Here is a 12880-nt window from a genome sequence, read left to right as displayed (position 1 = left end):
TCGTTCTGCAGATTTTTGCCGTGGCATTCTATAGACAAAATAATATAATGATTAAACAAATTACCAAAAAAATCAAAAGAAAGACATAGAACTACATAATATAAACTGAAGTAGGTACACAGTGGCTCACGAGTCACTGTGTACCGCTTCAAATTGAGTCACTGTACACAACTTCGCCATTTTGATTATTTCATATTAGATTTCCGCCCGCGGCTTCGCCCGCGTTTGTAAAGGAAAACCCGTATAGTTCCCGTTCCCGTGGGATTTCCGGGATAAAAACTATCCTATGTGTTAATCCAAGTTACCCTCTATATGTGTGCTAAATTTCATTGTAATCGGTTCAGTAGTTTTTACGTGAAAGAGTAACAAACATCCACACATCCATACATCCATACTTACAAACTTTCGCCTTTATAATATATATATATTAGATTAGTTTCAAATGGATCGAGAAATCAATCAATAAACTGAATTAAACACACAAAGGCAATCTGCATAAACATAACTATAAGACAGAAAAAATGATTACAAAATTTATTATACACTTTAGATATTATTTATTAAAATCAATCAAACTTACGTTGAAATATAATTTTGTGAGCACTAAAACAAAAACACGCGGTGGCGCCACTGTTCGGCGCTTGAGACGCCGGCTGATTGGTTTAAGTACAAGTCCGTCGTCCGAGGACCGTAGCTTCAAACGAGGGAGGGAGACAACAACTATGTACGTCTTATTCTAGCCGAAGTAGTAATGAGTCACTGTAGTCGCCTGAGTCACTGTTTCCTCCCTGACCCATAAGTATATTTTTTTACGTGATCAGTGTTTGCAAAACTACAAGTCCCTTCGCGCTTAGTATACCAATAGTAGGACACCCTGTATAAATACATAAATAAAAATAAATAATAAATATATAGCCTAAAGCATTCCTCGACAAATGGGCTATCTAGTTATCAACGCACCCAAAGAATTTTTCAAATCGGACCTGTAGTTTCCGAGATTAGCGCGTTGAAACAAACTCTTTATAGTCCATTGAAATGTTACATTTTTTAGGCCTAACCTTGCGTTTTTTAGAGGACGCAATTTTATTTTTTTGGTGTGTAGGGGGGGTCAGTGTGAAGTTATCGCCAAGTTTGTGGGGTCGCCACCCTTGTCCCGCGGCCGCCATCTTGAAAATAGCGGTTGAAATGGTTTTTACGATATAACTCTTAAACTATTTATCTGATAAAAAAATTGTTAGCATTATTTGTTGCAAATTAAATTCTTTACAGCTTTGGTCCAGTAACTTTTTGTCGTAGAACTATAAATAAAAAAGTTAAAAGCGAAAATGTTCTGAAATTAGAGCTATTTATATTTTTCAATAAAACTTTTTTTTATCATTTTACGAAGAAATTATATCATACCATCTTTGTAGATTGTTTTACGAGGTACAACTTATATGTACAACATTTTTTCATTACGTCAATAGCTAAAGTTTTACAGCGCTCTGAAGTGAGTTCTATTTTTCATTACTAACTATTTAGAACTATACATACACACATTTTCATTACTAACTCGGACTTCGAATCGATAAGTCCGGGGTTCGAGACCAGGCGAGCGCGCAGGAATTAAATTGATTTTTCAATTTATCTGCGCATGTTGTAACATCACCACTGCTCGAACGGTGAAGGAAAACATCGTGAGGAAACCGACATGTCGAAGAATTAAAAAGTTCGACGACATGTGTCATCCGCCAACACGCACTTGGCCAGCGCGGTGGATTATGGCCTGTACCCTCATAGGAGGCCCGTGTCCCAGCAGTGGGAACGTATATGGGCTGATGATGATGATGATGATGATGAACTATACATAATATATTGGCTATTGGCTCTTTTCCCAGACTCCAGAACAATGGAATCACACTGTAGAACATTTCAGCCCTGCTTTTCGACGTAAAAAAATACGCGCTTCCAGACCTCCTGGGTGGTGGGGAAGAGTCAATAATTCATTATTAATAATATTTATTTATTTATTTATTTTGGTCTACCAACGTTTGTTTACATTACATATAAAATATCAAAATTCACATACACAATTATAAGATCAATGTAAAAAACACTTACAGGTAAACACAGCACGCGAAAAATAAGTTTTAAAGTAATATTGCAAAATTTATTATTAAAATATTACAATAACAAAAAAAAAACAATTACTGGTGACCAATAATTATTATTAATACACACATAATATATGTAACTGTATAGTTAAGAGTACTACGGTTTTACAGCGCTATTTACTTAATGAAAAAATGTTGTACATACAAATTGTTCCTCGAAAAACAATCTACAAAAATGGTCTGATATCATTTCTTGTAAAATGATAAAAAAAGTTTTATTGAAAAATATAAATAGCTCTAATTTCTGAACATTTTCACTTATAACTTTTTTATTTATAGTTCTTCGACAAAAAGTTACGGGACTAAAGTTGTAGAGAATTTAATTTGTAACAAATAATGCTAACAATTTTTTTTTTATCAGATAAATAGTTAAAGAGATATACCGTAAAAACTATTTCAACTGCTATTTTCAAGATGGCGGCCGTGGGACAAGGGTGGCGACCCTACAAACTTGGTGATAGCTTCACACTGACCCCCCCTACACATCAAAAAAAATAAAATTGCGTCCTCTAGAAAATGCGACCCCAAATGTAACTTTTCAATGGACTATTAGCTTTATAATCTTTTTATAATTTAAAAATGAATCCCAAAATGTGTTGGTAAGCTTTTTTTAATATAATTATTATTCCTTGAAGTACAAAAGTTGTACGAGGATGGTTCTTATGTAGAGAAAACGTAAATATGTACCACGGGCGAAGCCGGGGCGGACTGCTAGTATTGTATAGATTTATTTATTGATTTAATAAATGAAACGATACCAATTAAAATTTCGCGCTGTTTATGTATGATGTGCGCATGCGCAGGTTTTATTTATTTTATAATTAATAGTAAAATATATAATTTAACAATTTCAATGATGGAACTATACGGACCTAACGATAAAGAATACGATTTTGATAAAATTCTACTTATTGGAGTGATATCAGTACAATATTAAATCAAAAATCAGTACAATATTAAATAAAAAATGCACTTTTCATTTTTTATGTTAATTGTTATGTTGCTTCAGCGACAAAGCTTTAGTTATTTAAATAATTAAAACTAGTGGCGCCATCTACATTAATATCCTGTATCATTTATTTTATATCAGCGACATCTAGTGAACACTAGAAGAATCGTAATTTATAATGTCTACAGCCTCCTTCTAATAGATGGCGCTGTATTCAATTTCAATATTATGCAATTTATGAAATATATAATATATATGTCGGCGCAACGACAATAAACGACTACCGTCAAACTACTAAATAATTATAACTAGCTAAAGTTTACTTAAATCTTTTAAATAAGTGGTTAAATTAACGAAATAATTAATGTTTGTTAAAAATGATAAAAATTCATTGCAAAAATTAGAGTGGCAACACTCTCAAACTAATTCTTGTGAGTCATGGTTTAATTTAAATACGTTATACGAGCGTCCGACGGCACAGAGCATAAAGTAGCACAGAGCACATTCACGCGCCGGCCGTTGGAGCGTTCGGAGCTCTCTCTATAATTACGACGTGGAATAAAAGGGCAGTAAAAATACCTACAGGCGTTCTACTTCGAGTATGAGCGCCTTCCCTGATAATGGTGACGTCAAAATTGCTGACGTCACTCTTTTTAAAAATAGCCTTTGGGCCTGTTTGGGCCTCTTCTTCCGTCATATATATATTATAATGCTAGTTAGCATAAATAATACTTAAATGTTAATAAAATAATAATGGAAAAAAATATTAATAATTTTGAAGGAGGGGGCCAACCAAACAGTATATTTTTATTTTATTTATTGTTAACTAGTGGTCCGCCCCGGCTTCGCCCGCGGTACATATTTCGCAATAAAAAGTAGCCTATGTCCTTTCTCGGGTATCAAAATATCTCCATACCAAATTTCATGCAAATTGCTTCAGTAGTTTAGGCGTGATTGAGTAACAGACAGACAGACAGACAGAGTTACTTTCGCATTTATAATATTAGTATGGATAAACAATTAAGTATTAACAAACAAACATTTAAGAACAAAACATGAACTAACGATATGGCATAATAAAAATTTAAAACTTAAAAATAATAGAGATAGATCTACATAAGTATTTTGTATATATGTGTAATAGGTATACAGGGTGGCCCGTTTACAGTGGTCCAAAATTTTTTTTTGAAAAAACCCCGTTGATTTTGCATTTGGGGATACATTAAAGAGATTGTGTACGCACGGGAGAGCAGATCGGAGCAAGAATTGGAGGAAAATTCAAGTGGCTATAACAGCCATTAAAGAAAGCCGGCAGCCATTTAATAGGCTGCGAAGAATTTTCTTACGCAGATGCAGATTATGTTTAGCGAAAGGCGGACGGCATTTCGAAAACCTTTTGTAAAAAATAAACAATATGTTAATTAATATTTATGTTGTTTTATTGATTCTCCAAACCTTTTATTAAGATTTAAACCTAAAAACTAAACAACAATAAAAACTGAATAAATTGACATTAGAATAAAGTAAAGTTATCTTGGCTGGCAGGTTAAAATTTTATTTCATTCATTTTAACTTTTATAGCCATGTGAGTACTGATTTGTATTACGACTTTTATGGCAATAAATGGTTCTTTAATCAAAAATTGATCGTTCCAAATGATAAAAATTGAATTATGGTAAATTTCGTAATTTTTCGATTTTCATATTGTGTTAATGCACATGGTATTGTTTTTGAAGATGTTACAATCGAAGGACAACTATGATTTTTTTGTGTAAAGAATAACCTTATGTTAAGGAAGTTTTTAGCAGTACCAGCAAAACCTTGGTGGTACATTTTTTTTTCACAGTATTTTTTCAAAAAATCGACATTTTGCCGAGAAATGCAAAAAACTACAGAAAAAGTTAAAATAAAAAAATGCAGTGGAATTATTTACACAAGATGAGCCTATAGCGCGATAGGTAGGTTATTGCGCTATACCTATACGAAATTTCATTCAATTCGGTCGAGTAGTTTTCATAACAGAGTAGTTTTGTGTCAAAAACATTGAAACTCCGGATTATTAAAAAAAAAAATCATAATATCTAAACCATAAGTTTTCGCTTAACTAAAGTTTGTTTTAAATGATTACTCATGATGCTCTCCAGCTGAAAAAAATTTTTGGACCACTGTAAACGGGCCACCCTGTTATATTATATTTTGGGGCATAAAATATACTTTGTATCAGAGATATCTAGTGGAGAATAGAAGAATCGAAATTACTCTCTTTTTCACAAAAATGTAACCTCCTTGAAATATATATATATATATATTTTTTGATAGTATAATCACAGACTAATAATAATATACTACGTATACAAGTATAATATTTTAAACTTTTTTTGGTCTCTTTAAAACGGAAATTCAATATACTTCAAGAAAAAATATAATATGATGGGTTTAAAATGAGAAAACTGTAAAAATAATAGGACACAATGGAAAGTCTCGCAAGTTTATATCAGTTGTGTGGCTATGTTCAGTAGCTGGAAAAACAGTGCAAAATATAAGAATTTTTAGATATTGTTTATATTTATTAACTGAAAATCGTTATTTTGTATATTATTTTAAACACTCACTATTCCCATCTTTTGGATCTAAGCTAATTAAAAAAAACAATAGTATATTCAGTATTATTCTGTGGTATTATTTACATTTAAAATGTTAGATAATATACTTTTTTAGAGAAAAGGCAATCTAATAGATACCTAATTAATTTAATTTATTTAATACTAAGAAAAATATGTATATAGTTAAATTTTTTGATGGTTATTTAAATATTGACAATATAACTGCAAACTTATTAAATATGTTACGGCTAAAGGTAGGTGTGAACATAAACTTAAGATTAGCCGGCTAAACTTATATAATAAACTTAGTATAAAATGTATAAATCGTCTCCAACTTTTTGGTCTGTGTAGCGCATGTCGCGTGACGCACGATACGTACGATAATTATCGTACAAATACGATAATTTTTAGTTAAATGTCTATAGTGTGAAAAAAAGTTTGACTTTTACCGTGGTTTCATAAAACCACACAACTTTTTTAATATTGTATTGATTTATGCCATCCATATTACAATGTAATTTACATATTTTTATTGCATAAATATTTCATTAATTATGAAATAAACAACAACGCCATCTATTAGAATCTGGCAGTAATTCTTGTGCAATTAGTTATTACTAGTCATCGCTAGATGTCACAGTAATAAAATATAATTAATCTGATATTGATGTAGATGGCGCTAGTAGTATGTACATATATTATAGTTTGCAGACTTTATATTGTCAATATTTAAATAACCATCAAAAAATTTAACTATACATACATATTTTTCTTAGTACTTTAAAGTGTTAGCATTATATTTCATGAACCGTATAATATTGAAATTAATTGGGATCTATTAGAGAGAAGCTAATTATGACAAATTAATTATCTAGTATTGCTATTATAGAGAAGCTATGACACTCATTATTAATTTCGATTCTTCTATTCTCCACTAGATGTCTCTGATACAAAGTATATTTTATGCCGCAAAATATACAAGTATATATATACAACTAGGTTTCCACCCGCGGCTTCGCCCGCGCAGTCAAAGAAAAACCCGCATAGTTCCCGTTCCCTTGGGATTTCCGGGATTGCGTGATTTTCCCGGTATAAAAAGTAGCCTATGTCCTTTCTCGGGTATCAAAATATCTCCATACCAAATTTCATGAAAATTGGTTCAGTAGTTTAGGCGTGATTGAGTAACAGACAGACAGACAGACAGAGTTACTTTCGCATTTATAATAGGGTAATTCCGGGGTAGATGGCCATAAGGTAGAGATGGCCTATCGAAATATTTCAGTGATTCGCTCACTAATTGTTACTGTTTAACGCTTAGTTCGCTGCTCGTCGTGCGTGAGGACAAAAGTACGGCAAAATATTAAGCGAAAAACAAAGAAAATATAACTAAATCCTTTGTTTTTTGATTCAAATAGCTTGAATATTTTTTAGATGTCAACTATTTTGCGGAATTGTGGTGTTGGTTTCTTAAAATAATGGTGATATTTGTCTTTGTTGTAAAGTATACGAGCAGTGCTACGTTATAACTTCAAAATAATTTGCTTCAAGTCATTACTTGTTTTAGTTTTTGTTGTGGCCATCTCTCCTGGAATATAAGGACAGATGGCCAATTCTAGTCGGTATATGATGACCATAGTGTAATAGTATAAAAATCACGTTTTGCACAAATAATTGATTTATTTTAAATGCCTTATAGAAACAGGAAAAAGGCAGTGGTTGTGAAAGGTCGGAAAAATCGCTAAAAGCGGCTGTTAATGCATAAACGTACGCGTGGCAGGACTCCAGTACCAAATACCTAAACTTTTTTAGGCATTCATTAAAAAGAAGAATAAAGAAAAATAATTCCTTACACGATGGATCACGTGAGCGAATAGCCAACGAATAAGCCGAACATTTTAAATTATAGCATAAATTTAACCAACAAAATCAAAAAGCGGGATATGACTGGTAACAGATGTTCTAAAGCAGAAATAGTGATTATCCTTAGGAAGTCAAAAAGAGTTTTTTTAGCTAGAGTCTAGAGCCAACACTATGAACAGATCAGAAGTTAATGCATACGTTACCCAAACTACTTATTTAACATGGATGAAGCTGAACTAAATCTTAACAGACATCCGGGACACGTGCTTGCTTAAAAATATTCTAAACCAGTCTCCAAAGTGACGTCAACTGAAAAGGCGGATACATTAACCAAAAAAAAAAAAAACGCGGCGAAGAAGAGAATCTAAGACTTCAAACTAAAAATTAGACTTAGCCTTAGCCTTAGCCTAGAATTGAGTTATGGCCATCTTACCTCTAGTGCCATGGCCATCACGCCCGGACACCTCGGGAGAGATGGCCAATTGTGATTTTTAAAAAAATTTAATTAATTAGGTGATCTTATTAGAAATTGTTACTTTCATGTTCAGAATATCATAGTTGAATCTTCAAAGTTTAATAAAAAATAAATACAATCACAAAAACAAAAGTATTTCATTTCTGATAGAGCTTAGAAAAAACTATGGCCAACTACCCCGGACTTACCCTATTAGTATGGATACTTATGTAGACCGTACTTAGATATATCTATTTTTTTTAGTTTTAAATTTTTATTGTGCCATATCGTTAGTTCATGTTTTGTTCTTAATTGTTTGTTTGTTAATTGTTTATTAACAATAATATAATTAAATATACTGTTTGGTTGGCCCCCCCTTCAAAATTATTAATATTTTTTTTCCATTATTATTTTTTAAACAATTAAGTATTATAGTTTGTCCTACAATAAAATATAACGTTTGTTCGAAAATTATATTGGCGTTTTATTACCAATGCAAATGTAGCACCCCATCAATGGAATTTTGGTTCGAAAATGACCTTAATCGATAGGTCCCCGTTAGGTCCTTTAAAGACACAATTTTTTTGTTAGGTCCCCTTTAGCTTTTCAGGTCAGGGAGGAAACAGTGACTCGGGATTTTTTCGATACGCTCAAAAATATAGTAAATAATATATAACTAATCAAAGTGATTTTTTTAGATCTTGAAGTCAGGTTACTACATTTCACTATTGTGTCATTATATTTTCATTACTCTTTAAATTAATTAAACTAAAAAATAAAATATAAAAAAATGTTGTGTGGTTTTATGAAACCACGGTAAAAGTGAAACTGTTCGAACGGTTCCAAACACTGCTTTGTGTAGCGCATGTCGCGTGCTGATATACGTAGTATATTATTATTAGTCTGTGGTGCTGAGTAGGTATACCTACTCGGCAGCCGCGATACACGCGACATGCGCTACACAGACCAAAAAGTTTGAGACGATGTAATAAAAGTTTCACTTTAAAAAATAGATTTGAGTCACTGTGTACCGGTGGATGTATACAGTGACTCAGTAGTGTAGTAGGTACACAGTGACTTTAATAGTATACAGTGGCTCAGTGTAAATAAAAAAGATATAGTTACTTAATGTCCTATAATATTTATTTATTTATTAATAATAATATTTACATCAAAATTCTTTATTAAATTCTATTTCTTCTTTCGGCTTTCCGGGCAGGGACGAACGTCGATCGGTGACTGAGCTTGGCAGAAAATCTTCGTCTGAAAAGACGTGCCTGTCAAAAGGATAAATTCCACACTTCGCGAAGGAATTTACTATATTTCTTGGCGTCATTGCTTTCTGAAATGCACTGCCACTATTTATGACTTGGTGAAATAATAGGAACATTATTTCACCAAGTCATAAATAGTGGCTGGCCTGCCAGGATTTCTCAGAGGCCAAGAATTAATGGTAGCATTATAAAACGTTTTAAATTTATATATGCTTACGGCATGCTTAGCAGATGTATGGGGATGTACAGTCATCCATCCAGTCAGTGTCGCCAGCCCAAGAGTTCCAGGTGGTGTGTTTTTAATCATTATGGTGTGTGGTGTGGTGTGAAAGTCTATTGTCTTCCTAGGAAATATCATCACGGGGGGCAAAAAATTCCCACTAGCACTCACTATACAACCGGTTGTTACTAACGTTCCTCTTTCACCTCTTGTCACCTTCCCGATAGTTTTCTTACCTTTTGGCGCCATCACTTTTTGAGGTTTTTGTACAGTGGTAGTAGAAGGTTCATCCAGGTTAAATATTCGTGTGCCATCCGCAAAGGCAGGACTAAGTTTCATTAAACTCTCCATTAAAAGCTGTAGCCCTGGCAAAACTGCATGGCTCAGGTTTTTTCAAGCTAATATCATGTCTACGCCTGAACGACATCAACCAGTCTTTGCCAGCCATTTTATTTGCTTCCCAGTTCCCACGAGGCAGACATTTTCAAATTATTTATTTTAGCACATTGTTATGCTACTTGTCGGCTTTCTTTGGCAGTCAGCCCATATTACAAAAGAGAACAATGAATAAAGTAGTTACTTAGGTACTCTTTGAAAACTTGTTCTTGTGCCGCTGTGAAAATTTTATTAATCGCGTCATTTGGCTCTTTATTTGAAATTTAACATTCGCATTCGCATTCGCATTCGCGAATGTGAAAAATCCAACATTCGTTACATCACTATTAAAGAGATATACCGTAAAAACTATTTCAACTGCTATTTTCAAGAAAGCGGCCGTGGGACAAGGGTGGCGACCCCACAAACTTGGTGATAGCTTCACACTGACCCCCCCTACACATCAAAAAAATAAAATTGCGTCCTCTAGAAAATGCGACCCCAAATGTAACTTTTCAATGGACTATTAGCTTTATAATCTTTTTATAATTTAAAAATGAACCCCAAAATGTGTTGGTAAGCGCATAACTTGAGAACGGCTGAACCGATTTCGTTAATTCTTTTTTTATTATAATTATTCCTTGAAGTACGAGGATGGTTCTTATGTAGAGAAAACGTAAATATGTACCACGGGCGAAGCCGGGGCGGACTGCTAGTATTGTATAGATTTATTTATTGATTTAATAAATGAAACGATACCAATTAAAATTTCGCGCTGTTTATGTATGATGTGCGCATGCGCAGGTTTTATTTATTTTATAATTAATAGTAAAATAAATACCTAATTTAACAATTTTAATGATGGAACTATACGGACCTAACGATAAAGAATACGATTTTGATAAAATTCTATTTATTGGAGTGATAAATATTAATCTGTGGTCTTTCATACTTGATACTTGACACTGGCAAATAGTCACAACTTCTTGTTGTCTTCTTGCCATGAAAAGAAAAAAAAACTGTGGTCTATGGAAAATAAAAGCGTTGTTTAGTCTATGCCTGCCTCTATGGAATTTCCTCTCAAAAAACATCATGGTTCTTGCCCGATGTTTGTATTTATGAAAAGTACTCGTTGATAAACATAATTTTAATGTAAATCTAGAATAAAATGGTGTCAGAAGGGGAAATCTGGAAATTAGAAAAGGATTTGTGCAGGTGTTGTCACGCGGAAGGTAATTTTGAGAACTTGGCGAACGAGCAAGAAATTTATTCAGACATGCTGCGATATTGTTTTGATATTGATGTAAGTAAAATAAAAATAGTGTATATTTTAATTATATAGGAATAACTTATCTTTCTACTATCTAAGGTATAACAAATATCTGTAAGTGCTATATTACTGGCTCTATGATCAGATTCGTTAGAACTTGCTAGTGAACAATGTGGTCTTTATTAACGATCGCAGGAGGGGGTCGCGGAAGAATTCTAACCAATACCCGCGGCCCAATCATTAAAGCGGCTCGACGGAACACAGTGGGGTTTTAGTCGGTAAGAATCCCACATAACCCACGGCTCCTTCCCCGGGGGCCGTGGGTATCTTTGGAAGATTTCCCCGCTATAAAAATAAAAGGCCATAGTTTTTAATTTCACGAGTACGTACTGCATTTACAACTTCACAACATTGTAGCTTTAACCCATTGAGCCCCCAGCGGCCCGATCGGTCCAAGACACAATAGATTTTCTATTGTGTCTGTGATTCCGGGGGCTGAGTTACTTGTACATTTCGATTGAATCAATAAATAGCACATCTAAATAATATGCAGTAATTAATAATATCAATTCATTTTATATTTTACTTCCGTTTTTGAAGTCGTTTTTTTAACATAGTTATTTTTACTGTATGTACAACTACGATATATCAGTAAAATTTTTTTTAATCATACCTTTTCAATAAAAAAAATATACAATATGGCTAATGTTTAGTTTTCGCTAAAAAATTTCTGGCAACGCTCATAATGATGTCAGAACAATTTTATCGGATAATGTGAAAGAGCAAATTGTATTCGATCAGATATTGGTTATTGGGGTCTGATACCGATATTGGATCGGATAGTGTAAAAACGCTCAAAAGCAGACAGCTATACTCTGTCCATTATATTATTTGCTTTTTGACAGCTCCACGCCTATGAAGGATTGTATTGTCTATACTCTATGTTAAAATGTCATACAAATAATTATTGTACGTCATGGACAGGCCCCACCCACTTAGTGATGTCTACACAGAATTATTCAATGATGGGTCGATAGATTATAATAATCGATAGAAATACTCTGTGAAATATATCTGATACAGAAAAACTCTTCTAATAAGTTATATAATTTAAACATATAGACAACCAAATTATAAGATTTTTTTTTTTTTTTTTTTTTTTAAATCTCCTCTAAACCTGCAATCTGCCTTATTAAGCATTAAGCTGGTGGTTAAAAGTTTTAATGTTGGCATGCATGGCAAACGCCCAGTGGCGTCTCCATATAATATTTTCTATAATCATGGTGAGTCTGATTCTACGGTGGAAGGAGGTCTTGAGGGGCTCTCCGTTTTATGCGCTTAAAAGTGCGAGTGGGCTCCATCATGTTCCAGACAAGTACGTTGGGGTGATTTTTTATACGGCTTTTATATGTCTTAAGTTTCTTGAGAATTTCCTCTTTAACAGTTGGAACAAACAAGTCACGGTGAAGATGACAATTGCTAATGAACCACGGGGCCCCAGAAATTATAAGATAGAAACCAATAAATAATAAAATATTAGTTTAGGTAAGTTTTAACATAAAATGCTTAGATAGGTGGTCTTATTATCACATATCTTATTAGTATGTTTACATTGTAATTATTATTTACGTACCTAATTCGATTTATGATAATATTTTGAATTTATAATTGAAATATCGACACAGAACAGTAAGAACAAAATAGAAGTGCTATAATGTCATA

The 12880-nt window shown here is 33.1% G+C and overlaps 1 protein-coding gene across 14 annotated transcripts in view; it reads left to right on the top strand.

Moving 5' to 3' along the window:
* Positions 1 to 10957: 10957 nt before the first annotated feature.
* The window catches only part of LOC123702480 (zinc finger protein 652-like), an 83120-nt gene continuing 81197 nt past the window's right edge, over positions 10958 to 12880 (top strand). For all 14 annotated transcript variants that reach the window (XM_045650244.1, XM_045650253.1, XM_045650243.1 and 11 more), the window contains exon 1: positions 10958 to 11191. In XM_045650244.1, the coding sequence (XP_045506200.1) occupies positions 11057 to 11191 (135 nt within the window). In that variant the 5' untranslated portion in view covers positions 10958 to 11056. The remainder of the gene's footprint in view (positions 11192 to 12880) is intronic.

Source organism: Colias croceus, chromosome 23 (assembly GCF_905220415.1).
Source record: "Colias croceus chromosome 23, ilColCroc2.1".
Classification (NCBI taxonomy): domain Eukaryota; kingdom Metazoa; phylum Arthropoda; class Insecta; order Lepidoptera; family Pieridae; genus Colias; species Colias croceus.
This window is presented reverse-complemented; position numbering and strand designations above follow the sequence as displayed.